The following is a 27,614-nucleotide window of genomic DNA, read 5'->3' as shown; positions in this document are numbered from 1 at the left end:
AAGATTTGGTGAGGGTTTCCTGTGGCAGGGAGTATTCATGCAGCTAGATCAGGCCGGTGTAAGTTGTCGAAAACGAAAAGCTAAATTTTAAAGAAATATTGTTACTACTCTTCTTGAGTCATTGCTTTGTCCTGCAAATAAACTTCCTGCAAAACTGACAGCTGAGCCGTAACAGGCACCTGGGGAATTCTGGATGCCTTGAATGACTTTTTAATCCTCAGGATTTTAAATTACAAATATAATTCATGCTTACACTAAACATGCAAATGTCACAGTAATACCAATAGAAAGGGAGATCCATTTCCCCCAAGTTCTCTTCACCAGAGGTGACTACTGCTAACAGTTTAGAAGTTCTTCCCCCAGATTTTTGTGCGAATGTTAGGGTAATGTGGATAATTTCTTTGCAGTATAGTAATGTGTATTTTTTCTCATGCTTCCTTGTGCTGGAGGCATCCATTTGCCTCAGGGAGGATTCAAATTGTTAGAACAGTAATATAAGAGGAATAAAGAACAATGCTCAGTTAGCTTTGACTCCCAAAAGAAGATCTCAAAGTCCATAATAAGACAATAGTCTTAAAAACTGGCTTCGGTAAGTGACATATTGGTTAAGATGCTTTGGGCTGCAGGTAATAGTAAGTCTAACATACACTGGCTTCAACAATGAGATGTACTGGCTCAGGTAACCAGATTCCAGAGATAGGGTGGGCTTCAGGGCTGGCTTAATCCAGCAACTCTGGCCCATCTTTCTGCAGTCCCTTGACTATGCCCTCCTCTGTCTGATGGCTTCATCCATGGGTTAGTTTCCCTCAGAGTTGCCAGATGTCTGGCCCACACATTCACCACCAGGACACTTAAGGGAAAGGAGAGCACATCCCTTCTGGTGGTTCTTTCTTAAGAGCAAGGAAACACCTTTTACAGAAGCTCCCAGCACTTTCATCTTGGCTAAGGTCACATGTCTGTTCCTGTGGCCAGAAGTGCACCCTGCACTGGCATTTAGGCCTGAGTTTCTGGATCAAGTGGGATGGGATTCCATGACACCACTTAGAGCTGCCCCTGGAACTGAGGTTGGGGTCAGTTTCCCCAGAAGCATGTGGGTGGCGTGAGGGTAAGACAGACTCCAGAAATGAAAACCAGGGTGTTTTTAAGAGGAGGAGCAGGGAAACAGAAGATAGGTAGAGAATCAGCACCACCTACTATAAGAGAGAGAAAGCTGAGTTCCCTGCTCCCAGAACTTTGTCAAGAGCAAACTTAGAGGACTGAACATGGAGTTTTATACTCTAAGGCACAGGTAGAAATAATTTAGGGTACAATGCAGGGGAAACGCCTGCCCACCTTGGGAGGATGTGGGCAGTGCTTCCATTTCTCAGAGGAGCCACTAGAGAGTTGGATAAACAGATTTGGAGGAGGAAAGAGTGATGCGAAGAGGCTGCCTGAGGGATACTGTGCCCCACACTTCCCTCTGAGCCCCAGCCTGGGAGAGGTTGTGGAAAAGATAGAACCCTAGAGTGGGACTTCTGCCCACTTTTGGAACTCTAGAACTCTGTGGATGCTATCTGGAGGGAACTTTGGTCCACGCCCACAGTAGAATACAAAGGGCAGCAGGAAATGTGTATTCGTTTCTTGGGCTGCCATAATAAGTGGTTTAAAACAACGGACATTTATTCTTTCACAGTTCGGGAGGCCAAAAGTCTGAAATCATGGTATTGGCAGGGCTGTGCTCCCTCTGAAGGCTCTAGGGGACAGTGTGTCCCTTGCGTCTTCTGGCTTCTAGTGGTTGTTGGCATTTCTTGTGACCCCATCACTCCACCAGTCTTCGCCTCTTCACATGTCCTTCTCCTCCGTCTCTGAATCATCTCTTCTGCGTCAGACCTCCCTATGACTTTCTCTTTAAAGGGCACTTGTCATTGGATTTAGAACCCACCTAGATAATTCGGGATGATCTCATCTTGAGACCCTCAACTTAATTGTATCTGCAAAGCCGCTTTTGCCAAATCACATTTGCGAGTTCCGGGGGTTAGGATGTGGACATGTCTTTTGGGGGGTCAGCATTCAACCCATTACTAAGAGTGAAGGCAGAGGGAAGACCAGGGATAGTGCCCCTAGTCACGCTTGTCTTCTGCGTGATGTGGAAGGGATACCTCAATTTCCCAGTACCCCAACAATGGGAGGACACAGAAGCCCACAGAAGGTCACTCAGGGTTCTGGTGGGTCACTTGCCAGTCAGGACCCTGGACAGGGCCACACTGTCCCAGAAGTCCCAGCCAGACTGCAGGGGTTCTGATCAGCCCCCCTCTTCTGGAGTCTCCACAGTCTTTACCAAGCCAAAACCGGCCCTGGGCTCTGCCTGCTGCACAGGTAATGGCAGCTGGGATGGAAACCAAGGCTCATAACCAACAGGAGAAGACATTCTGACAAGAGAAACATGAGGCCAAGGAGGGGCCCTTCCCTGATGCCTTGAGGACACCCAAGCTTCTAGTTCTTAGACCCTTATCTTGGGAGGGGGACCTCTTGTGAAGGGGAAGTTTGCATGGACTGAATCCTCCAAAGAAACTGAGTTACTTTTAATTGCAAATAGCTTATTTTTTCCTTCCCTTCCCACCCCCCATCTAATTGTATAAATGACAAGCCTTCTGCAAGAGGTAGGAGTGCCAGGTATTTTTTTATTAATGGGCATATGCTATACATATTACTCTGCAAATCGCTTCTTAAAAAACCACTTTATTGAGGTGCAATTGTGCAAAGTGCATTTAACACTTCATACATTAGACATATTTTTATGATGGTATATTTTAGAGTTACCTTACTTCTTTTTAAATCCATGCATTATAATTTATTTAACTAACCCCCTCTGGTTAAATAAATTTGGGTGGATTATTGGGCTTCATTGAATTAACAAACAAATCAAGTCCAGCAAAGTGCAATATTGCCCATTCAAGCTGGAGTTGCAAAAATGCAATATTTTCTTTCCTTTCTCCTAAATTTATATAGCTCTGACCCCCACATTTCAGCAAATGAAAAAGTAATTAATTCTGACTGTTGGTCAGAAAGATGCACCTTCCAGAACACTCTGGGAAGTCAGGTGGAGGGCAGCTTACCAGGACTCGGCCCTTCCAGTGAGAGTAGCATTCTGAACTCTTGAATGTAAACTGCTGGCAGTGTTTACTCTGCTATGAGTTAGTCAGTTGTCGCTTGGGAAAGAAGGGCAGCAGGACAGGGATCTTTGCCTCATTGCAACATGCCAATTGCAAAGTCCCTTTAAAGAAACTCCCTGCATATCTCTGTATATCTCTGAGGAATGAAGGTGCAGAAAGGGCTTGGTTATGTTCTCACCTAGTATTTTAATCAGAACATTTTAGACTGCAAGCAGCAGAAACCCTGATGAACCATAAGCACAGCAGGAAATGTGTTGGCTCATGCAAATGAGGAGTCTAGGAACTTCAGACATGCTGCATCCAGGTGTTTAACTGACCCATGAAGACTGTCTCTCTCTCCATCTCCCAGCTAGGGCTGCCTGCCTTTTTTTTCTTTTTTTCTTGGGCAGATTTTTCTCCATGGTGCAAGTTGTCCACCAGCTGCTATAATCTCTTCTTTACAGCTCATGATCTCAGAAGATGAGAGAGTTTCCAGGAAGCTCTAACCAAAGTCTCAAGGAAGACTCCAATTGGCCTGGCTTGGGTCATGCGTTTATCCAGTCACGGTGTCTGGGACTGGGGCTCTGGCTGGCCAGGCGTGGTTCACGAGTCCCCCTGCCTGGGTGTGGGGGGGCTGCCCAACTTGAGCCACATAGACAGAGCAGGATTAGTGGGGGAGACTCAACTTGCCAAAGAAAGGCTGGACTGACAAACAGATGTTCACGAGGCCTGGTCCCTGTCAGGGTTACACCTTTGTAGAGAAGACGCTTGTTATTTGGATACAGAACTGGATATGGCTGAACTCCAAACTGATAGCTTTGCAGAGCAAAGCAGACTTTGACTGCAGAGCATCAAACCCTGCCCAGACCTGTCTTAGATTCCCACTTCCCAGTCCCCCTCAGGCCAAAACAGTGGTTGGGGGGTGCTCATCCAAGCCCACACCCCTGGGCCCAGCCTCTCCCTGACCCTCTGCCTTCCTTATGCAGGCTCCACAGACAGTGCAAACACACACAGCTTTTCTGACCCATGAGAAGACCTTAGAGGAGCAGCACATTCTGAATTCAGGTAGCCTAAGGCAAGGTACTAAGTGGGTCCTTCTCAGTGTTTCAGGACCCTGTACCTTAGCTCAAGGTCCTTTGTTAAGGTCAACCTTGGGGTCAGCTCTTGACTCTCCTGATTCCCGCGCTGTGGCCTAGGTCTCTGCTGGCCCCTTTGTCTTTGCTCTGGCCCTGGCTTGCAGCCTCTCTGCTGGGAGTTGCATCTGTGTCTCCGGCTATGGGAGGCATCCTGGGGTTTGGGTGTGCTTGTGGTGCATCGTCAGAGGACTGCGGGGGCCCTGGAAAACAGCATTTTGAGATGGTCTTAGGGACGCAGCCTAGCTTGGGTGTATGAGCAGATACACATATGGCTGGCGCATCTTCTCATTCGACCTTCATGGTAGAGTCCCTGCTGACCCCGCCTCAGTCTCATACCCCTCCGCTTCCCTATATAGCCTGAGCTGGACAATACGAACCCTTTCTCTAGGCCTTTGTCTACGCTGTCCCCTCTGCTGGAATGCCCTCTCCTCCCTGGTCAATCAATACACATCCTTCAAAATCCAGCTTCAAAAGAGTAACCACTTCACACAAGTGAGAATTCGACAGTGACTAGCGTGCGTAGACGTGCTGTAGCGTGTGCGCCCACAGCTCTGAGCCTCCGGGCTTCTGTGAGCCTGGGAGATGCCAGGGAGCTGACACCCTCTCATGCCTTGACATAGCCCTCAACCAGTGACTGACAGGCGTCGGTGTATAAAAACCCAGCTCCCTGGTCCCCTGAGTGGGATAATTCTCGGGGGTGTGGTTTATGCGATTTCCCAGAGTCTCCCTGTGGGATTAACCTCCAGATGCCCGAGGTGGTAACCTGCTCGTGGACACACACTTCCGGAGCCTCCTCCCTGCCCCTCTGTCGCTTCTTCACTCCCTTTTGAGTTTTTCTAGGATCGCCTGCTGTGATGGACTGAATTGTGTCCCCCTAACCGCCCATGTGACTGTATTTGGAGATCAGGCCTTTAGGGAGAGGATTAAGGTTAAATGAGGTCATAAGCATGAGACCCTAATGTGGTAGACTTGGTGTCCTTATAGGAAGAGGAAGAAACACCAAAGATCTCTCCCCCTCTCCGCACATGAGGCCATGTGAGGATGCGGTGAGAAGGTGACCATCTGCCAGGCAGGAAGAGAGACCTTGCCGGAAACAAACCCCGCTGGCACCTTGATCTTGGACTTCCAGACTCCAGAACTGTGAGAGAATGAATATCTGTTGTTTTGACACCCAGTCTACGGTATTTTGTTACGGCAGCCCTAGGAGGCGAACAACCTGCCAATGAAACTACTCGCTCTCCAATCCTTGTCTCAGGGTCAGCTCCTAGGGAACCCAAACTAGGACAGGCGCTCAGCTTCGCTAGACAGCAGGGAAATGCGAATTATTTCACACCTGCCGTAATGGCTAAAAGACAAAGCGCAACCATGCTGGTGCTAGTGATGACGTGAAGCTGTCATGTACAGCTGATGGAAGTGTGCAATTGTAAAGCATTTTGGAAAACTGTCGGGGTCTAACGAAGCTGAAGATGTGTGTATCCTATGACCTAGCGGTCCCACCCCTAGGTATACCCCCAGTAGAAATACATACATACGTTCATCAAAACTCAGGTGCAAAAAAAAATGTTCAAAGCAGCACTATTTGTAATAGCTTCCAGACTGGAAACAGCTCAACTTCCATCAACAGTGGAATGGAGGAACACATTGCGGGCCATTCAGGTAATAGAATACTACACAGCAACGAAAAAGAAGAAATCCTGTTACATGTTGCAGCATGGATGAACGTCAAAAACAAAATGTTGCACAAAAGAGACCAGACACAGAAGAGGGCATACCATAAGATTCCGACATAAAGTTCAAGAGCATAATATTTGTACGGAAAAGTGTACAGATCATAGACGCCCAACTTGAAGAATTTTCACAAACTGAGAACACCCATGCAGACTGTAGCCTGATCAAGAAATGGAACATTACTGCTACCCCAGAAGTCCCCTTTCTGTCCCCTTTCGGTCGCTGCCTGACCCCATCCCTCCAAGGAAACCACCTTGCTGACTTCTAACACCACTAAAACTGTAGGTTTCTATCTATGGAATCTTATGGGATGGAGTCTTGTTTTATACATTTTGTTTGTGAGATCATCCATATTATTTTGTTAGCTGTAGTTCAATTTACTTATTCATTCTACTGTTGCTGGGCTTTTGCATAGTTTCTAGTTTGAGACTATTATAAATAGTGCTGCTATGAACATTTTAAAAATTATTATTTTATTTATTTTTGCCCACATTGGGTCTTCGTTGCTGCACCTGGGCTTTCTCTAGTTGCAGCGTGCGAACTTCTCATCGTGGTGGCTTCTCTTGTTGCAGAGCATGGGCTTTAGGCGCAAGGGCTTCAGTAGTTGTGGCTCATGGGCTCTAGAGCTCAGGCTCAGTAGTTGTGGCGCACGGGCTTAGTTGCTCCGCAGCATGTGGGATCCTCCCAGACCAGGGCTCGACCCCGTGTCCCCTGCATGGGCAGGCGGATTCTTAACCACTGCGCCACCAGGGCAGTCCGAGCATTTTTTTTTTTCCCGCTGTCTCTTTCATCAGGTCTTTATTCAAAATTAGCTGTCCAAAATGATTTGACCTTTACAAAATAAACAAATTTAAGTTTATGCAGCAGCCCTCTTTTCTTCTGTGGTGGGGTTTCTTTTCTGTGGGCTTCTTTTCAGCTGTTGGTTTCTTGGTCACTGCCGCCTTTTTTCCCGCCAAACGCTTCTTCTGCTTCTTTTTTTTTCCTTTTTTTTTCTTTTCTTCTTCTTTTTTTTTTTTTCTTCTGCTTCTTAATGCCAACAGCCTTCTTTCCTTTCTTTCCCACCACAGGCTTCTTGCCTGGAACCTCCTTCTCATCTGATTTGTCTTCTAGTGCTGCTGCCGCCCTATGCATCTGGATTTTGTGGTTCTTGGCCGGGAGAAGAATGGTGTTCCGGCGCATGGTCTTTGCATACGGGTTTAGCTTCAACATGATTCTCAGGTTTTTCAGTGGATTCTTCCTCAGGACTCTGAGATGAATCATCTTGCGTGGTGCTCTGAGGGCTCTTTGGATCTCTGGGCTTTTCAAGATTCTGCTAAGGTCTGTACTGAGCACCTTGTGCATGGGGAGGTTGTATCAATAGTTAGTCTGGAGGGAGGCAGCTTCACGCCAAGTGCCACACAGCTCATCTAACTTGCGGAAAGCACTTTCAGTCCACATGCAGGAACATCCCACATGCCCACCAGGAGCAAGTTTCAAAACGTTCAGTTTGCTTATATTAAGTAGAGTAATTCCAGGGATGTTTCTGAAGGCCTTGATGATACCACTGTCCCCATGACAGATGATGCAGTGTATCCTGCTCTGGGTGCAGCAACGGTTTCTCATTTTCCCTTTGCCAGCTCTCATTGGCTGAGAGACGTAGACCTTTTTCACATCATTCCAGGCCTTAAGTTTCTTCAGAGGCAAAACAGCCTCCTTGGTCTTCTAGTAGCCTTCAACTTTATCTTCAGCTACCAAAGGAAGTTCAGGAACTTCCTCGATATGATGACCTCTAGACATGACCAGCGCTGGTAAGGCCGAGGCAGCCAGCGCAGAGCAGATGGCATATCGCTTCTGCATTGTATTCACTCTGTGGTGCCAACGACACCAGATCTTGGTTGGCGCAAACATGCAGCCTCCAAGACACATGTTTGCAAAACCATCCTGGCCAGAACGGTGAGTCCCGCCACCTCGAACCCTGGGAATTTGAGCCACAGCTCTGCCGGTACCCCAAGACTCGGCACTGGTTTGATGACCCGCTAACTCACGGATAGCATCGAGTTGTCTGTTGTTTTCGCACAAGCTGGCGTGAACAAAGTTTACGATATCTGGTCGAATGGGCCTGAACACAGCAGGCAAAGTGACATTTTTGTCAGATGGCTCCCCCTTTTTGGAGTACACTGATATCAGTGGACGAGCACACGCCATGGCCGGGAGAGGCGAAGACCACGCGCCTCGCAACCCGGTGGCTCCCATAGGGAAAGCTGAATACTCTAGTATACATTTTCTTTCTTTTTTTTATTTAATTAAAACCTGTACACTTTTATCTTTTTTTAAAAATTTTATTTATTTATGGCTGTGTTGGGTCTTCGTTTCTGTGCGAGGGCTTTCTCTAGTTGCGGCAAGTGGGGGCCACTCTTCATCACGGTGCGCGGGCCTCTCACTATCGCGGCCTCTCCCGTTGTGGAGCACAGGCTCCAGACGCACAGGCTCAGTAATTGTGGCTCACGGGCCTAGCTGCTCCGCGGCATGTGGGATCTTCCCAGACCAGAGCTCGAACCCGTGTCCCCTGCATTGGCAGGCAGACTTTCAACCACTGCGCCACCAGGGAAGCCCTCTAGTATACATTTTCTGATGAACATCTCTAGGCATTTCTTTGGGGGTATATACCCGGAAGCGGAATTGCCAGTCCATTGCTTGCTTTGATTTCATTTTTCATCTTCTGCTGTCCTGATCCTTACTGAGGATAACCACGGAGGCCTCTGGTTTCCTTTTCTGGATGAAGTCAGTGGCCCTCAGTTTCCCTCTGTGGCTGGGCCATGCCTGCCTCGCCCAGGTGCTGTGAGGCTTTAAGAGCGTCCCAGGGGAGTAGGATAAGGTCATGGCCCAGCTGGCCCAGCTCCCAAAATTCCTGAGGCCAAAGGTATTTATCCCAGAGGAATGCCGATACTGAAGACCCAGCCCTGGCTGCCCCGCGGGCCAGGTGCAGGAACCGGGCAGTAGGTGAGCTTCGGGTCAGGGCTGGGCCAAGCAGGGGAATGCTGGAATGGACAGGGCACAGCCCAGGTCTCAGGGGTCCCTGGGCAGCGGGCAGGCAGGTCCTGGACCACTGTGGACCCACGTGAGCAGGGGCTGGCCTCCTTAGCACCTGCTTCCCAGGGGAGTAGGATAAGGTCATGGCCCAGCTGGCCCAGCTCCCAGCATTCCTGAGGCCAAAGGTATTTATCCCAGAGGAATGCCGATACTGAAGACCCAGCCCTGGCTGCCCCACGGGCCAGGTGCAGGAACCGGGCAGTAGGTGAGCCTCGGGTCAGGGCTGGGCCAAGCAGGGGAATGCTGGAATGGACAGGGCACAGCCCAGGCCTCAGGGGTCCCTGGGCAGGGGGCAGGCAGGTCCTGGACCACTGTGGACCCACGTGAGCAGGGGCTGGCCTCCTTAGCACCGGCTTCCTCTTCTCTGGGTCTCTACTGCATCAACTGGGGATCAGAGTTACTTCTTCACCAGACTGAGGACTAAAGGAGATAGAAGATGCTTACCTGGGTCAGTGGGCATGGTCAACCCATTTCACAGCCAACGAAGCTGAAGCTCAGAGAGGTTGAGGGGCTTTTCTGAGTCACCAAGGATTGGAGCCCAAGTCTGTCTGGCACTAACGCCTGTGCTCTTTCCACTGCCTGCCTGGGGGTTGACATGGTGTGGTTTGAGGTGTGTAAGGAAGGCCAATCCGCAAAGTCAAGCTATGTCTTCTCCAATGCTTGAATTTCCACCATTAGAATTTAACTCCTCTGCATTAAGTAATACCCTTTTCTGAAAGGCTTAGGGGCGTAGGATGTGCCACATCTAATGTTTTGTGTGCAGATAATTTCCTGGCAGAATCAGAGAACAGGATCCCTCTGAGGTATGCTGGGATGCCTTCATTCACTTCCTCAGCCCCACCAGGGCCCTGTGCCATTTCATGAATGGGAAACTGAGGCACTGAGTTGCTCAGATCCCTGTCTAGGACCTTCCCCAGGCAGGATCCCTGCTCGGCCAGGACCCAGACCAGAGGCGCTGAGCAGGAGAGGGTCAGTGGGGTGCCCTGGGGTTTTCCAGCCGGGATCTGCCCTGGGACCTGCCAGGACATAGTTGTCCCTGGCCCAGTTCTGCAGAAGGGAGGGAGGTACGGGTGTGGTCTCGGGCACTAAGATAAGTGCTGCTCCCATCAGCTACTGCACTCACACCCTGCTGTCCTCTTTACCCCGGTGTACCTGCAGCCCTGCACCCCGACCTGACACTGTGCACAGCGCTAGAGCTGCAGCTGGGCTGGCCTCCCGCCTGCCGGGGCTCCTCCCCTGGCCCCAGACTTGTGCTGAGGTGCTTCTGGCCCTGCACGTGTCTCAGGGCCTCTGAGGCAGAGATCCCTTTGCAGCGAGGTCCTCTTGGCTTCCTAGAGACTCATGGCTGTTGCCCCTCAGTGTTGGGTTGGGGCCCTCGGAGAAGACCTGAGCTAGGATTTGAGGGCATGGATTTATTTTTGAGGTGATTCCAGGAAGCTATAAAGGACGTGGAAGTAAGACCGGAAGGGCAGCCAACACAGGCAAGTTAATGAGCAGCAGGTGGAAAGCGGGGCTCAGCCCCACTGGGAACCTCCGGGAGACGGCATGGAACCAGTCTCAGGGTCGCCCCACCCATGGCGTGAGGAAGCTGGGGTATCTATCCACCACCCCTATCCTTTATGATCAAGGGCTGCTCCTGAGGGCATTTTCCAAAGCCCCTGGGATAGAGCCACGGACTCCTGCTAAGTGCTGGGAATGTGGGTGGGGCTTGAGAAGGAGAGATGGAACATGACGGGAGAGCCTGGTGAAGGTGCTGAGTTAGGAGGGCTTGAGTCCCAGCTCTGCTGCTGATTCATCTTCTCTGAGGGTCAGTTTCTGCATCTGTAAAATGGGAATAAAAGTACTGCTTACCTCCCAGGTGTGTGGTGGGGATCAAGTGCATGGGTGATGCTGGCACCTGGTGGAGATTGACAAATGATGCTTTTCCTTCCGTCCTCCAGGTCAAGGGTCAGGCTGACTCATCCAGTCTTGGGGCACCCAACGACCTGCCGTGTTTACCAAACATTGCTCCTCCCAGAGCCCTCCTCCCTCCCCTCCCCTTATCTTCAGTTTCTAAAATCAAACCGTGCCTGATATCTAAGCCGTGCCAGGCTGTCGTGGGCTCTAGGAACCCAGGAATGCCTGAGCCTTTCTTACCCTGGGAGTTCACAGTCCAGCTGAGATGACAAATGTGTGTCTGGGTGGTGGCGCGGGTGTGGGTTTGGACAGGCGGGTAGGAGTTCGTGGGTCAGGCCTGGGGCAAGGAGGCAGTTCAGGCTGAGAGAGAAGCGGAGGAGCTGGGGTGCGGGGATAGAAATTGTTCTGAGGGGAGGAAGGAGGTGGGCAGATATCAGAGCTTATATTTTGAGGTTCCTTGAGAAACCCCAAGTAGGTATGATTATCCCTGAGTTACAGAGGGAGGCTGAGAAGGGACCTGCCTTGCCTGGTTGCTGTCAGAGCAGGGGATGGTCTGACACCCTCACTCCCCCACTCCCACTCAAGTCAGAGTTGGGGGCATCTGGGCCCAGAACAATATCTCCCTTGGTGGGGGTGGGGATGGAGGTCAGGGCTGGGCAGCCTTGGAAACAGAGGCAGGGGTTCTCTGCTCTGCCCCCTCCCTCTCCTGCCTTTCTGAGCCCTGCGTGTACTTATCCACCACTGCCATCCCAGATTGGGGTGGGAAATCCTTCACTTTCATGCTTCTTGTTCAGATTCCATATGCATTTTGCATCTATGATATATCCAAGTTTTTACTTAAACTCAGTAAGGTTTATAACCACTTACTAATTACTAAAATAATCAATCTGCCTGTAATGAAAGCAATGACACTGTCCCTCTGTTGGTTCCTCAGTGTGCGTAGAGGAGAGAGGTCCAGGCCATGTGGGATGGGCCCTGGAGGAGATGTCATGGTTTGCAGCCCCTGAGGTGGCACCTCCTGTGGTGCAAATGCACACCTGTGTGTATCTGGATCAGCAGAGAGACACACTGCAGTAGTTCCATACACAGCTGTGCCCACACGCACACAGAAGCACCTCTGGATCCACACACGTGGATGCTCTCCATCGACACTTACAGACACTCTATGCATGTGTTCTGACACATGCTCAGACACAAATACACACATTAGCTTGTATGCTTGTGTCACCGGTGCTCCCACACACCTGTAATCCCTAATCATGGACTTGCACACACATCCTGCAGGTACGCCTGCACTCTCATGCATGCACACGGATGTAGGCACACGTATGCACACACATCTAGGCAGCCACAACCAGGCGAAGACTTACACTCTCAGGGACACTCAGGCACACATACTTGTACGTATCGACGTGCACACAGGTGGATTGTGTATGGACAGCCATCCTACGAGACACAAACCTGAATGCCTGGACACCAGCCGAAGGATCCCCAGTCGTCACACAAGAATACATTTCACACGTTGGTGTGCCCTGCGTGCGTGTGCTCACACTTGGTCTCCCGTTAGCCAGGTGGGACTCCAGTGTGCCAAGCTCACCACGCAGCATCAAAGGTGCAGGGCGGGAGCCTGCCCTCCCCTGCCCTGAGTCTGCCGACTCCCAGCAGGAGCCATCCTCCCCCCTGCGGAGTGACTCATGCACGTGGCAAGTGCAGAGTCTCCAGAGGGAGCAGATTCAGCATCTACCCCGCGAGAGGGACTTCCCCGGCCTGGCAGCTGGGCGCTTGGAGCCCAGAAAGGACAGTGACCCGCCTGGGTCTACACAGCAAAGCCTGGGCAGAGGCAAGACCAGGATCCAGTCTTTTCTAAAAGGCTAGTTTGGATTGCAGGCTGAGGGGGAGGCAGGACTCCCCAGGATCCCCCTCTCCAAAGCATCTGCAGGTTCAGGTGCCCACCGTCCCCCACCACATGTGATTAGCCATGACAGTGCTGTTGCCAGGAGCCCCCTACTCAAAGGTGCATCTATTTGGGAAGGGTGGAGTCAGCTGAGGAAGTAGACTGGCCAGCCCCTCCTCCATCCTTAGCTCCCTGAAGGGCCAAACCACTGGGCAGGACTGAGAGGCTGGGGGCTCACGCCAGCCTCAGAGGGACAGGCCTGCAGCCAAACAGGATCCTGGAGAGCAGCGCTGGAAGACCCTAGGAGGGGTCCTCTGTACCAGGGGATAGGGTGGGACATGGAGTGTCTCCAGGCCCCTCACCCTCCCCAATCCGGGTGGCATCAGGCGTCTCTCTTTTGCATATCAGATTCCTTGTGAAGAAGTGGTTTTGCTATCAGAGTAGCAAATAATAAGAGATGGATAAAACCCTGTGCTGGAAGGCTTGTGAGGAAAGGGCCCTTGCACCTAGTGGGGACAAGATTGCAACTTAGAACCTCATTCTTGGCAGAATATTTAAAATGTGCTTGTCTTTGGCCCAGCAATTTCATGTCTAAAACTCGGTTCTTTGAGGACAAAGATGTATAAACAAGGTGTTTACTGCAGCATGTTCATGAAAATGGTAGATGGAGGCCTTCCAAAAGCCATCAGCGGGTGATGGTCAAGTAACAACAGTCTGTCCATGCCAGGGACCACGTGCAGCTGTTAAAATTCAGATGGGGGTGGATCTCTGTGTACCGGTCTAGAAAGTGAGAGGCCTTTGGAGTGAGAGAAGAAGGCCTCAGAATAGGGAGACTCATGTCACCATTTATTATTTTAAACACCTCTAAAACATTAGAAAACATATACCTGAATCCATAGGAAAAGGCTACTTACCCCACTCTCAGAGTGGTTGCCTTGGAGAGGGAGGTCAGAAGGAAACTTTATTTTAGAAGCTCCCATATTCTTTTCATTTTTTTAAAGCCACAAGTTCTTGTGTATGTATTGTCCTAACTTTGTAATTTTAAAAAAGAGAAAGTATTAAGATTTCTTATCTCATTATTTAGTAGATGGAGGCCAGAGGAGGCAGCGACCCATCCACATGACCTCAACTGCAGCTCTGACCTTGACCTCACCCAAGGATCCTACCTCAGCTGCCCAGTGGCAGGGCCTTGGGGCCAGGAGAGGAGCCATGGCTGCGTAGGTGGGGATGCGTGGAGAGATGGGCTCTGGGGTGCAGGCCAAAGATGTGCTGCAGAGGGAGCAGCTCCCCCCAGGTGTGGAGAGATGTCCCCTGGGAGAACTACCCGTGTGCCGAGATAGCAATCCTTTATCATTGGGTGCCCTGACACCCCTGTTCTAGCTTGGGGCTCTGCCTGGCAGACCCTGGCTCTGCCACCTTCAGAAATACCGCTGAGAAAAGCCACCCTTCGCTAAGTGCCCTATGGGTGCCACCTCTGGTGCAGTTGCTTGCCGTGGGTGCTGACCTACACTATCTTACTTTGACTGAGGAGACAGTGATGCTTAGTGGTTAAGGCCATGGTCTCTGTAGCCAGACTTCTGGGGCAAAGCCCACCACTGCTGCTCACTAGCTAAGTGACCTGGTGTGGGTTACTTAACCTCTCTGGACCTCAATCTTGTTGTCTATACGATGATAACACAGCATCTCCCCAGAGGGTCGCTGAGGGCTAAAATAACATGCTTAAACCAAAAAAGTGGAAACAACGCAGACAAATGGATTAACAAAATGTGGTCTGTCTCTACAAGGGAATATTATTCAGTCATGGAAAGGCATGACATACTGACACATGCTCCGACATAGATGAACCTTGAAAACATTATGCTAAGTGAAAGAAGGCAGACACAAAAGACGACTTATTGTATGATCCCGTTGATATAAAATGTCCAGAAGGGGCAAATCCATAGCGATAGAAAGTAGATTCCTAATTTATAGGGACCAGGGAAGTGGGATATGGGGAGTCACTGCTAATGAGCAGTGAGATGTTCTTTTTGGGGTGATAGAGATGTTCTGGAATTAGATAGTGGTGATGGTTGTGTAACTGTGAATATATAAAAAAACCCACTGAATTGTACACTTTAAAACAGTGAATTAAGTCCCAATAAAAAATATGCAGCAAAAAAGAATTAGGAATGAATATAAAATTTATGTATAAATGTAGCACACGGTGTTTATTGGATTGGTGGGAAATGGGACAAACTTAAATACACACCTACAGAGTAACAAATACATGTGGTACAGCCTTATGGTGATATGTTATATAGCCATGAATAAAATCTTGTTTTGGAAAATTTTTAAAAATTAAATAAAGTACTTGGGACAGTGCCTGACACAAGAAGTACCCATAGTGTGTGAGCTGTTATTAATGAACTCCAGGACAAGCCTATGTGGTTGGTCCTCTTATCCCCATACAGCGGATGAGAAACAGGGTCAGAGAAGGGATGGGATGTGGCTACACTGCCCTCCTCCTGGTCTGCTGTCGGGGAAGGGCAGAGTCTTGGCTTCAGGCCAGTCTGGGTGCCCATCTTGTCCTGGGTCTGCCACTTTCTAGCTGAAAGGCCCTGGTCCAGCCCGTCTCTGCATCACTCTGAGGCTCTCATGGCCATGGTGTACCCTCAAGCCCCAGCCCGTGGAGGGGGGATAGGGTCGCTAGGAGGAGTCTTTGAGAACACGCCACCCAGCCGGCGATGCTGTTACCATGTCACTGGGACCAAATGGGTGGAGACTCCAGGAGACGGGATCGCTTCCTCCAACCCCGCCTGCCTGGAGTAGTGAATCACTGAGGGTGACCTATTGGCCAGGAAAGGAAGAGCCCCATAAGAAACCTCAGGGGAAGGCGATCCAAGCAGAGGACAGGGGCGCGGCCTTTCTCCCTGCAGGTACTTACCCCATTCACTATCCCAGGGCCTTTTTTTAATCCGCTGTCCTTGGGAAAGGCATCCCCCCTCCCTGGGCCTTGATTTCCCCCGCCGAGCCAGCCCAGCATGGTGGTAATGACAACATGGTCTCGGGGCCCAGACTCCCTAGGTCCGAATCCCAGCTTCCCTGCTTGTGCTGTCTGACTGCAGGATCCTGGTCTGGGAAATTCACCCGTCTGAGCCTCAGTTTCCTTATCTGCAAAATGGAGATCATAACGGTACCCACCTCACTGGTTCCTTGTAATGATTAGATGAGAAGTGAGTACAACAGGCTTCACACAGGGCCTGGCACACTTTAAGCCCTCAAGCGCTGTTGCTATTACTGTTACTATTATTGCATTATTTACTGTGAAGGGGCTGGAGGACACGTGTGTGCCTGGAGGCAAGGGGCTGGCCCCCTGGGCCCCTGTCTCTGGGCCTCCCAGCCTGCTGTCCCCGCACACAGTGATAGACGGGCTGGGCCCGTGGCGTCCTGGCAGGCCTGTCCTGGCAGCTGCTCCCACAAGGCGAGGCCTTCTGAGCTTTGGAGAATTAATTAGGCCACATTCCTCTTCCAGAGTTCCTGGCGGGCCCGCACATGGCCCCCTTCCGAGCTGCTGAGGGCTCTTGGCTCAGGTCCCTGGCAGGCAGAGGAGAGGCCCACACTCTGCTCTCCCCTTCGAGGGGCTGGGAGGGCCCCTTTGAGCTGGAAGCACTGGCTGGGGAGGTGGGAAGGGCCGAGGGTAAGCCAGCCGCCCAAGGCCAGCTCCTGTCCTGGCTCTCGCCCCTGATTAGCCACCTTCGCTGGCTCCCCATCGCTCAAGTTCGAATTCCTGGCACTGGATGCTCTTCCCAGCCTGGCCCTTGCCGATCAGACGGGCTGCCTCTGTTCGGATTCTTCCATGCTCCAGCCCTTTCCCTCGTCCCAGCATGTGCAAACCCTACTCCTTCTCCAAACCCTCCCCTCCACCCCCGCCCCCCCAGCTGGAAGGGCAGCCCATAACTTACCTACTTCCTGTCCCTTCACTTTGCCCTTGTCTGTCTTCCCTGCCAGCCTGTGAGACGTCAAGGGCAGCAAGTGTGGTTTGATCCAAAGGCCTGTTTCAGGGATGGTAGTATTCTCCAGGGAGAAATTGTCTGAGGCTGTGGCAAGGTTGGGGGCAGGTGGTGGTGATAGCTGCTGTGGATTTCCCTGCTTGTAGCCCCTCCCCCTGCCAGGCGCTCAGGAGGGCGCTGCCCATTCCTGCCTGCCCATCTCCAGCCTTCCCCATGCCCCCTCCTTGTTTTGCTCCCTGAGAGGGGCTGAGAATATCTCTCTTCCCCACAGAGCCTTCACCTCTGCTGTTCCTTCCACCTGGAACACTCTTATCCACCCTCCTCCTTCCCTTGACTGATCTCCTCGATCTTGGCCTAGACATCACCTCCTTCAGGAAGCCTCCCGGGCTCCCCCACCAGGGGCTCCATCACACTGTGGACCTACCCTCTTAGAGCAGCAGGACAGCAAACAAGCTGAGAGCCTGAGATTTAAATCCCCAGCTCAGCCACGTATTAGCCGTGAGATCTGCGTGAGTTACATAACCTTTCAGTTATCTCTTCTCTAAAATGGGAATAATAATGATAGAACCTGCTGCGTAAGGTTGCTGCGAGGAAGCAAGGAATCCACATGCAGTGAGAGCTCAATGAGCGCTCCATAAACGTTCGCTATCACTTCTGTCTTCATATTAACAGGGCTTTCTGGAAGGGCTCTTCTCTTGGCCTGCGAGGGCAGGGCCTGTGTCTGTCTTGTTCATGAGTCTTTGAACGGTGATTGTTCATAATGGTTGAATGTACGGATGGCCACATTCCAACGATTCATTGCTCTGATAGGCAGATGACTTTTCTCAACCCCAAACCCTGAGATTCAGAGAGTGAGAAAGCGAGAGTGAAACTAATTCCTTGGGGTTCTTGGCTGGGTGAGGGGGTGGAGGGAGAGGCAGCCCAGGGCAGGAAAGGGCCGGTTTTTAGCCTAGATATGTATCAGGCCGCACAGCCCCGGACATGGGACCGGACTCCCCTCTGCCTCTGCTTCCACGTGTGCATGTGACCCGCATAAATCTGGGTCAGCCTGTGCCCCCTTCTGGCCTATCTCTGCCTGGTGTTCCAATCAAAAGGAACACAAACTTGGCTCAGAAATCCTTGACAAAACCTGTGAGAGTTGATGGAAAAGGCAGAAAAAGGCAGGAAAAGGGGGAGATCTTGTCCCACAAAATCCAGACAAACTTTCTAAAATGTTGACGCCTTTCTTCCCAGGGTTCAATTTGACTCGACAGCTGCTCTTCGTAAATTTTCCTCTGCTTCTTCCAAACTCTATCCCACCTTCCCCCACACTTCTGGGGCCCCGGCTACCTGGAATGTGGTCCAGAAGCAGGCTCAGACTTTGAGTGCCCACGACCCTTGACCCTGCACACTTCTCATCTCGGGAGAGAGGCATGGCTGGCGGAGGGCTAGAGCAGGGCTCTCTTTAGTGCAGGCCCCAAGCCAGGGGCCCCGGTTTCCTGGAAATCAGGATCCAGGGGATTATGTTATCCTCTTGCCTTTCTTTACCTGCTTCCTGGGCCTCCTCTCCTCCCTTTAATCATCTCTGTCACTTAATCACTTGGGTCGCTGATCTCTGAACTCTGGCCAGGGCAGTGAATGCCTAATTCCCTGGGCCTCTGACACACCCTCAGCCTACGTTGCTCTGCCTGGCGTCTATCGCACCTGCCATCATGGGGTTGCCCCACACAGCTGCCTAGCCTTGCCTTTGGCTGTTGCTTTGGGATTTCCAAGGGGGCAGGGTCATTTTGAATGGGATGCTGGGCCTCTGCGGAGTGAGATTCCCCTGGCGTCAGGCTCAGTGAGATTTGAGAGGTGTGCTGGGATCCTGGGCTGCAGTAGGAAGTAAGTAACTAGGCCAGCTCCATCACAACAACCCTCACCACTCAGAATGGACCCCTAAGGGCCAGTAGCGAACTTGCTTCTCTGTCTTCTGTCTCCTCATTTGCTCTTGCCCTGTGCGGCCCTCTGGTGGCATTTTTCCAAAGCCGGGCTCTGACCAGGTCCCCGGTGCTGGTAGATCTTTCATGGGTCCCCAGGGCCCATGAAACAAGATCCAGCCTCCTTACTTTGGCCTCCAGGGTGTTCTGGCTTCATGTCCTGCTGCCATCTCCCCCGACCGTGTTCTGGCCACATGGGGTCCTCCATGGGGAATGCCATTGTCACTCCCACTGCCAAGCTTTTACCCTTCCTGTCTCCTCTGTCTGGAGCTCCCTCTTCATTTTCTTTCTATTGATTTGAGTCTCACTGTTCTTTGAGGCCATGGCAGTAGCATCTTAGTCCTGAGTCTATCTCTGACCACTCCTCTGCACCCCAGCCAGCCCCAACTCCCTTCCCATCAGGTCCTGCAGCTCTGTGGCTGTCCCACACATTACATCATCACCACTGATGGCCTGACAAGCAGCTCCTGCCTCTAATCAGGCCCACGGCTGAGCCCAGCACCATAACTTATCCATTTAGGGTTCACACCAGCTCTACAAGGTGGAGACTATTGTTTTCCGTTCTATAGATTAAAAAACTGAGGCTCAGAAAGGGAAAGATTTGTTCAATGTCATATTACAGTGGTGATCCATGAATTCAATCAACAAATGTTTTTTCAATACGTACATACGTACATGTGTACTGTAGACTCTGGGTTCAAATCCTGATGCTTCCACTTACTTGCTGTGTGGCATTAGGCAAGTCAGTCACCTTCTCTATGCATTAGTTTCCTCATCTGTAAAAAAAGGTACCTATGTCATAGGATTGTGGCAAGGATGAAGTGAGTTCATCTGGGTAAAGTGCCAGTATACAGTAGGAGTTTAATATGTGTCAACAAGTTATTCTCCCATGAGGGGGTCGGGGCTGGCTTCATGGACAAGGCAGGCTTACAGTAGGTGTGTAAAGAATTAGTTGTCAATAGCTGGCCCAGGCCGCAGCCTGCCGTTGCCAGCAGAGGCCGGCCAGGGGAAAAGGGGACAGCTTGCTCGCAGGGGGATTTGGCAGTAATGGAGGCTATGGGTGTAGGCAGCTGCCAGTGCGGGTGGCCCCGGCTTCTGGCCATCCCTGGGACTCAGGTGTGCAGCTTCTTGGGCCTTGGCATGATTGGCCAGCCCGGTCCTAGAGCCCTGGGCTTCTTAAGTCAGAGCGGTGTTGAATGACCCCAGCAGGGTCTGCCCCAGGCCCAGGGTGAGGGACAAGGGCCACACTGTGACTCCATCACAACACCTATCACCGGCCAGTAGGGCTGCACACAGCCTTGGAATCCCTCCGGCCCCAGCCCTCACTGGAGAGACTTGCTCCAGACCTCAGGGGTGGCCCCTGGCGGGACAGGGCACCTACGGCAGAAGTGGATCCTGGCACCCTCACACTCTTGACTCCTTCCAAATATGCTTTTGGGAAAGGTCTGGCCATCGCTTACTGGCCTGATGGAAACATAGGTCTTGGAACCTTGGATGTCAAAGTTGCAAATGGCTGATTAAAAAGAATGAAATAATGCCATTTGTAGCAACATGGATGGACCTGGAGATTATCATACTAAGTGAAGTAAGTCAGAGAAAGACAAATATCATATCATTTATATGTGGAATCTAAAAATAATGATACAAATGAACTTATTTACAAAACAGAAACAGATTCACAGTCTTAGAAAATAAACTTACGATTACCAAAGGAGAAAGGTGGGGGGAAGGGATAAATTGGGAGTTTGGGATTGACATATACACACCACTATATTTAAAATAGATAACCAACAAGGACCTACTGTATAGCACAGGAAACTCTGCTCAATATTCTGTAATAACCTATATGGGAAAAGAATTTGAAAAGACTAGATACATGTATATGTATAACTGAATCACTTTGCTGTACACCTGAAACTAGCATAACACTGTTAATCAACTATACCCCAATATAAAATAAACTTAAAAAAAAACCCTGCAAATGGCTGTCCAGGCACATGATAGACAAAAGTCCAGAGAGGGTGGGTTAGCAACCAGAGATGCCCAGCCAGGGCAAAGGGGTGTGGAACTCAGGGCTTGAGCCACCTGTCCCAGGCTCTTTTCTTCCCCTTCCTGGGTTCCCTTCACTTCCAAGCAGCCCCTTGCTGAGAGATGCCTCCCACCCCCTCCTCAGGCAAGACAAAATACTAGAGCACCCTTTCATCGTTTATTACAAACACAAGTTCGCAGGTAAATAATTGAGAGTCTAAAAAAATACATTAAAATAAATAATCAGAATTTTCAAAGTTCTCAGAGCAAATAAGTTATATACAGACAGGTGAAGCAGACCAGGCCCTTCTCATCAGGAGTGTCCCCGGGTATGAGGGTACAAGGACTCTGGGGAGGGAGAGCTGGAGGGGACAGACGGGGCCCAACTGGGACTTCAGTCCTGGATAGACCCATCCAGCCTCTACAGCTGGCTTAGTTGTGAACGTCCACCACCACACATCATTCCTGGTTTGCAGCCACTAGACAGGACACCTCTTGGAATGTGGCCTCCAGGTTAGCGCACTCCCCACGCCGTTCCTTTCAGCAGGGTTGTTGGGCCAGAGCCAGCATGGGGGGCCGGGCTGCAGCCTGGGGGCTGATGGCTTTCCCGGGCAGTGTGAGGGCATGGAGCTGCCTTGAGGGAGGCCCCCTCCACAGGGCGAGGAGGCCAGAGCTTGTACCAACTCCAGCAGGTGGGTTTCCTGGCCCAGGAAACAGGCGGAGGGTCTCCCAGCCCTAGGATGGCCCTCTCCTCTCGGCTCCACACAGGCTTTCTTCCCAGAGTTCCTCCAGCTTCCAGAGCTATCTCTTCCTCCACCTGGAGTGTGTAGGCCTGGGCTCCCTTGTTGCTTTCTGCTGTCGCCTAGCAAAGCGGATCTGGGCTGCAGAAATGTCCCTGGAATCGAGAGAGGTCAATTAAGCATCTCAGGAAATATAGATCACTTGAGAGTTCCCTGTGAGAGGCAGCGGCCATAGGGGACGGATCCCTTACTCACAGCCATGGGGTCAGCGGGTGGCCACAGCTGACCCTGAAAACAAGGTCTGAGCATCAAGGAGAGGCCAGACCAGGTTAGAAGCTGCTCTGCCCACAGGGAGCTTTGGCAAAACTGATGTTCAACATCAAGTGCAACCAGAGTGACTGGACGGCTAAGAGCAGCCCAGTGGATTCCCCCGACCGCCTTCCCACTTCCACAACTCTGTCCGTGCTGCTCCTTCCAGGCTGTTTACCTTCCGTCACCCAAACTGCACCCCCTAAAATTCCCATTCCTCAAGGTCCAGCTCAAGGTGGTCCAATCCAGACAGGTATGGGTCCTAGCTGCCCTTTGAACTTGGCTGAGACCCTGGTGGGGACTCTGGTGTCATCCAAGTGGCCTCATCCTGGCTCAAGGCATTCTAGACTGGGAGCTAGGAGGCTGGCTTTGGTTCCCAGCTATGGGAACTTGGACAAGGGTCTCAACCTCTCTGAGCCCCTTTCTTGGCCTGTAAAATAAAATCAGGCCTCAACTTGTGTGAGACTGAGTACAGGTTGGCAAAGTAAACTCTTTGCTAATGACGGAGTGCCGAACACTTGCAAAGTCCTATCTTGAATTTTTTCATCCTAAGACAGTTCCTAAGTATAGCCTGGGTCCTACCTATCCCACCATTCTGCCTTTTCTCCTATGTTTCTGCTTCCCCACAGAAATGGGAGCCCCCGAGGGGCCAGGCTGCACCCCGGCACTGGCCAGCCACGAGGAGCCCTGAGGGACAGAGGTGGGGATGGCAAAGACCTCCAGAGCTCCCTCAGGCCAGGCCCTGTTTGAGTGTCTTCATGTGTGTCAACCTGTCTAACCTACAACAAGCCCATGAGGTGGATACACTGCTGTCCCCGCCTCACAGACGGGAATCAGAAGCACAGAGACGTTAAGTGATAAGACCAAGGTCACAAAGTTTGTTTGTGGTAGGGCTGGGGTTCAAGGCAGGAAGTTCTGGCTCAGAAGCTGCCCCTTTAGTCACTGTGCTGCATGGTTGCTGTGGGGTTTCTTTCTTTTTTTTTCCTTTTTTCTTTTTGGCTATTTTGTGTCTTCATTGCTGTGTGCAGGCTTTCTCTAGTTGCGGCGAGCAGGGGCTACTCTTCGTTGCGGTGCACGGACTTCTCATTGCGGTGGTTTCTCTTGCTGCGGAGCACAGGCTATAGGCGCACGGGCTTCAGTAGTTGCAGCACACGGGCTCAGTAGTTGTGGCTCATGGGCTCTAGCGCGCAGGCTCAGTGGTTGTGGCACACGGGCTTAGTTGCTCCACGGCATGTGGGATCTTCCCTGACCAGGGCTTGAGCCTGTGTCCCCTGCATTGGCAGGCGGATTCTTAACCACTGCGCCACCAGGGAAGCCCGGCTGTGGGGTTTCTGTTCTCAAGTCAGTTTGGTTGGACAAACTTTCATGGGCACCTCCTGGGTGCCAAGCCTTGAGCTGAGCCATGCTGAGGCCGCCAGGGAGGCAATCCAGTCTGGGACACAGAGAGGGAGCAGGCCGGGTGGTTGGCCCCTCTGGACCCCAGCATGTGGGAGATGCTTGATTCAGATACAGCCTGAATGAATACCTGTGGACCTTCCACAGTCACAAGCCCTCGAACCCTCTATAAAAGTCCCCTTCCAGGTCTGGTGGTAACAAAGAGCATAGTGGTTAAGAGCACAGGCTCTGGAGTTAGCCAGAGGACAGCTTGCTGTGTGACCTTGGGCAAACACCTGCACCTCTCTGAGCTTCTATTGGGAAATGTGCAAGGCATACAGAAGATGCTCAATCAGTGCAAGTGCCCCTCACCTCAGCTGCTGGAGGAGCTCTCCTGCTGTGGCCCATGTCTTGTCAGCCTGGAACATGGCTGCAGAGGACCCGCTGCCTGGGACTGCCACAGCTTCAGTCCTAAAAGAACAGCATTAGGGCCCAAGTGAGGGGCTGTTCAGAGCCCCAAGGCCACCTGGCTGCAAGCCTGGCCCAGCCGCCACCCACCGACCTGCCCTCAGGAGCAGATCCATTTCCACCCTGTGCACCTGGCATCCTTCCTTTCCCAGGTTGGGTGGGGACTGAGGAAAACTGAGCTATGGGGAATGTGTTCTTAGCCTCAGAAAGAGGCAGCTGGGTGGCTGGCCTTCCCAGAATCAAGCCACCTGCAGCTGAGCCAGGCCCTTTGCAGGGGAAACTGAGGCAGGGGTGGAGCCACAGCTGGAATCTCAGGGGAGAAGTTTCTCGTAAACTGTCATGGGAATAGGAGGCTAGGGATGGTGAAGCCAGTTTCTACTTTCCCAAATGCTCCAAGTGGAGAAGGGAAGGAATAAAGTCTCTCATCCCTTTTATAGACGGGAAAACTGAGGCCCAGAGGGTTCAGAGACTTGGCAAAGGCTCTCCCAGCAGCTCTGTGACAACCCTGGGATGGTGCCATGGCCTCCCAGCTCCGAAGTTACTTCTCAACCGAGAAAGCTCCGAAGTCCCTGAGCCTCAGGTCCGAACCCAGAACCCCTTGTCAGTAGACAAGGCCGAAGGCCCAGCTCTCCATCTGACTAGCTGTGTGGCCTGACAGGACCAGTCCTGTCCCCTCTCTGGGCCTAAGCTGCCTCAGCTGTCACCTAGGGAGAATCCCCCCTGCCCAGGGGTAGGGACGTAATGCTCTCAGAAGCCCCCAGAGCTGGGCAGTGAGACGGGTTGGCACTCAGGGGCGACTGGTTCCCCGCAGGAAGGTATGCTGCCCAACAACCCAGGGCAGCCTCTGGGCCCGTAGGACCCTGCTCCTCTGCTGGCCTCCAGGGCAGATCCAGGCCAGCAGCCACCCCTGGACCCTGCAGGCTGGGTGCCCACTTACCAGGGCCTTCGATGGCAGAAGGTGGCACAGGCGGGGTCACTGGCGCTGTAGCATTCACAGCGCCCTGGCAGAGAGCGGCGCTGGCGTCTTGGCGGGTTTCCCAGGCCGTAAGGAGCTGTCTGTCTGTGGGCGCGCAGCCAGCAAGGTAGTGGTGTAGGGTGGAGAGAGAGAGAGAGAGAAATCGAGAGAGAGGATTAGATAAACCAGGACCGCTGGCAAGCTGAGACTGTCCACACTGCACTCTGGGACGGCCACCCATGCCACCAGGGTGGCAGCAAAAGTAACCAGCTCCTTACCTCAAGAAGTCCCACCACAGGCTCCTCCTTAGGTGCCAGGTAGCCCAGGGCAAGACCCTTCCCCTCTCTGGGCCTTTGCTCCCCCTCAACTCCCACGGGTCCTGCTCAGTAGGACTCTCAACATGGGGAGGAGGGGGTGGAAGCTGTCCTTCCCGCCCCTCCCTGCCCACCCGGACAGGAATGTGAGCTGATGCAACCAGGCTGGTCCCCCTGTCCTCAAAGACCCTCAGCTTGTCCTGGAGGAGAGGAGGAAATGCCATCTCACAGAAGTAAACATGCAGGCTCAGAGCTAAGCTGCCCCCACCTGGTCACCACTTGTCTGGAAGGGTGATAAATGTTTCTTAGAGTCTGTTTTTCTGTTGTTGTTTTTTTAAAAGTTTTATTGGAGTATAGTTCCTTCACAATGTTGTGTTAGTTTCTACTATACAGCAAAGTTGTTTCTTAGAATTTTGACTTAAAAATGGTGTGTGTGTGTGTGTGTGTGTGTGTGTGTGTGTGTGATCAGCTGAGATTGAGCTCAGATTCAGTCTGGCCAAGGCGGGCCAGGGGAGGGCAGGGACCCTGTGGCCAGCTGGACCAGCAACTTAGGTGCCAGTGCTAATTTTAGACGATGTGGTTGGAGCTGTAAAGACTCCAGGTAGACCCAGCACACAGGGACTGGCAGGGTTAGCTCCACACACGGATTAGCTCCACACACGCTTACGTGCCGGGCTTCTCTTGTCTTCTGTAATTTGGGGAAGGGAAAAAAAACACAAACACAGAGAAACTTCAACTTGAAGTATGCAGTGGCCCGGAGGCAGTGCGGGTGCAGACAGAACAGACAGCCCTGGGCCCGCACCCTGGCTCTGCCAGGTGACACAGAGCAGGTTTCTCATCTGTCATTTGGCGACAACAGCAGTACCTGCCTCATGGGGAGGATGGGGGTGGAGGGCGGCTCAGGAGATGGTAATGCACAAGCAGTGCTTGGTGTAGGGACCGGTGCCGTCAAGACGTGGGTGCTGTCATTGATCGTATTATTCTTGGAACATTATGCAGAGGCAGCACGGTACGGCCGCTGTGAGCTCTGGCGTCCGCAGACCTAGGATGGAGTCTCCGCCTACCACTTACTCCTTCCTGTGTGATCTTGGGAGAGGCATTAACCTCTCTGAGCCTCAGTACCCTGATCTGGAAAATGGAGCCAATACTTTCTTACCAGGCTACTGTGAGGATTCTCATGAGACAGCCCTCTATACTGTTCAGGCAGCCCCCACGTAGGAGTTGAAGCAAAAGCTGATTGATACTGATATTAGCACAATACCCCCAGGGAGAGCTCTGTAGTGTGCCAGAGGTTCCCCGGCATGCCAGCACCCCCTACTCTTGCCCCCTGCAGCCCCACTTGGATCCCCACGGAAGCTCACCCGGGAGTGTTCACCCAGATGATGTCCAGGTGGCAAAAGTAGACGCACTCCTTGTCGAGCCAGGAGCTGCAGGAGCAACGGCGAAGCCGCAGGTGGGAGCCTCGGGCATGGGGCAAGGGCGCTGGCTGCCCTGGGGTGTGGGTGGCAGCGGCCTGGCTCTTGCCTGCATACACAGGAGGGAGAGAGAGGTGGAGAGGTGGGTCAGGGCGCCTGGCACAGCTGGGATGGGGGACCCGCCGGGCTCCTCCTCTTGCATAATTGAGGAAGTTGGCATTCTCACTGCTCAGGAGCTCTGGGCCAACCCCGGGGAAGCCCCAGCGGTTCTGTGGGGGGGGAGTCTAATGGCTGCCCTGGGACTGCATCACCTCTAATTGCACAGCCCCATGCAGCCACCGTGCCTGCCCCTGTGTGCCCTCAGCTGGCTTTGAGGGCACAGCAGCCCCAGGGGGAGACACAGACAAACAAACCCAGAGGCTGTTGCAGCAGCCGAGGCCAGGGGGCTCACCTTCGTGCAGGGCCACGAGCAGGGCTAGAGCGATGGAGCACCAGGCGGTGGGCATGGCGACCATGGTGGTGGCAGAGTGAGCAGGCTGGACCGGAGCAGGCAGCGCGCCTGTTGCCAGCGACTTGCTGCCAAGCTGAGCCGATAGCTCATTGCCTCGGTGCCCTGGCTGCCACTTATAACACCAGGCACGGCCCCGCCCCTGCCCGTCCGCCCTGCCCCGCTGCACCGGTGGGCCGGGAGCCAGGGACAACGCCTCCTCCCAGGGCGCCTGGCCCGCCCCAGCCCCCGTGGTGTGGGGAACGGGAGGGGGGAGGAAAGAGGGGGGAGGGAAGGCCCCTGCTCCTCCCTCTGAGCCTGGAGCACCTCCCAGCGTCCTGAGGCTCCCCTGCTGCCCCCAGGGACCCCTCCCAGTCCCACTGGGCCTCCTCAGATAATCCCCCAAGTGTCCTGAGCCCCCTCCCTCACTCTCCGAGGCTGCTCCACAGGTCTTGCCCAGAGCTCAGAGTTTGGAGTGAAAGGTCCCATAAGCAAAAACCTCCCTTTCCTTGGAGGAGACCCTGCTTTCCTGCCTGCCTACTGCCAACCAGGTGGTGGGTGTCCCTTCGGTGGTGTGAGATCTGCTCAAGGCTGTGTGGCCTTGGGCGAGTCAAAGCCCTCTCTGGGCCTGCTTTCCCCAGTGAAGGACACAGCTCACCCCTGGCCTCCGACCAGCCTGGCGTTGCTTCCTCCCCCCTCCCCCCCAGGAAGCACCCTTCTTCC

At 52.5% G+C, this 27,614-nt stretch overlaps 1 protein-coding gene and 1 pseudogene across 3 annotated transcripts; both read right to left on the bottom strand.

Annotated features, from left to right (window-relative positions):
• Positions 1-6,851: 6,851 nt before the first annotated feature.
• LOC309829873 (large ribosomal subunit protein uL4-like) lies at positions 6,852-8,211 on the bottom strand (annotated as a pseudogene). The gene has a single exon. The product of its transcript is annotated as a large ribosomal subunit protein uL4-like (transcript).
• Positions 8,212-21,591: 13,380 nt separating this feature from the next.
• EDN2 (endothelin 2) lies at positions 21,592-26,919 on the bottom strand (the record flags this gene model as incomplete). 2 transcript variants are annotated; one of them, XM_082666134.1, is made up of 5 exons in its annotated part: positions 21,592-21,724; positions 23,625-23,723; positions 24,658-24,780; positions 26,351-26,513; positions 26,856-26,919. In XM_082666134.1, the coding sequence occupies 5 exons, from the start codon at positions 26,917-26,919 to the stop codon at positions 21,631-21,633; spliced, it is 543 nt and encodes a 180-aa protein (XP_082522260.1). The 2 variants fall into 2 exon arrangements, with proteins under 2 accessions (XP_082522260.1, XP_082522261.1); XM_082666135.1 differs by lacking the exon at positions 23,625-23,723 and having other exon boundaries at positions 21,631-21,724.
• Between the last annotated feature and the right edge of the window lie 695 nt (positions 26,920-27,614).

The sequence above is a fragment of the Grampus griseus genome (genome assembly GCF_964374135.1).
Source record: "Grampus griseus genome assembly, chromosome: 1".
In the NCBI taxonomy this organism is placed as follows: domain Eukaryota; kingdom Metazoa; phylum Chordata; class Mammalia; order Artiodactyla; family Delphinidae; genus Grampus; species Grampus griseus.
The sequence above is the reverse complement of the archived record's forward strand: the minus strand, read 5'-3'. Positions and strand labels throughout refer to the sequence as shown.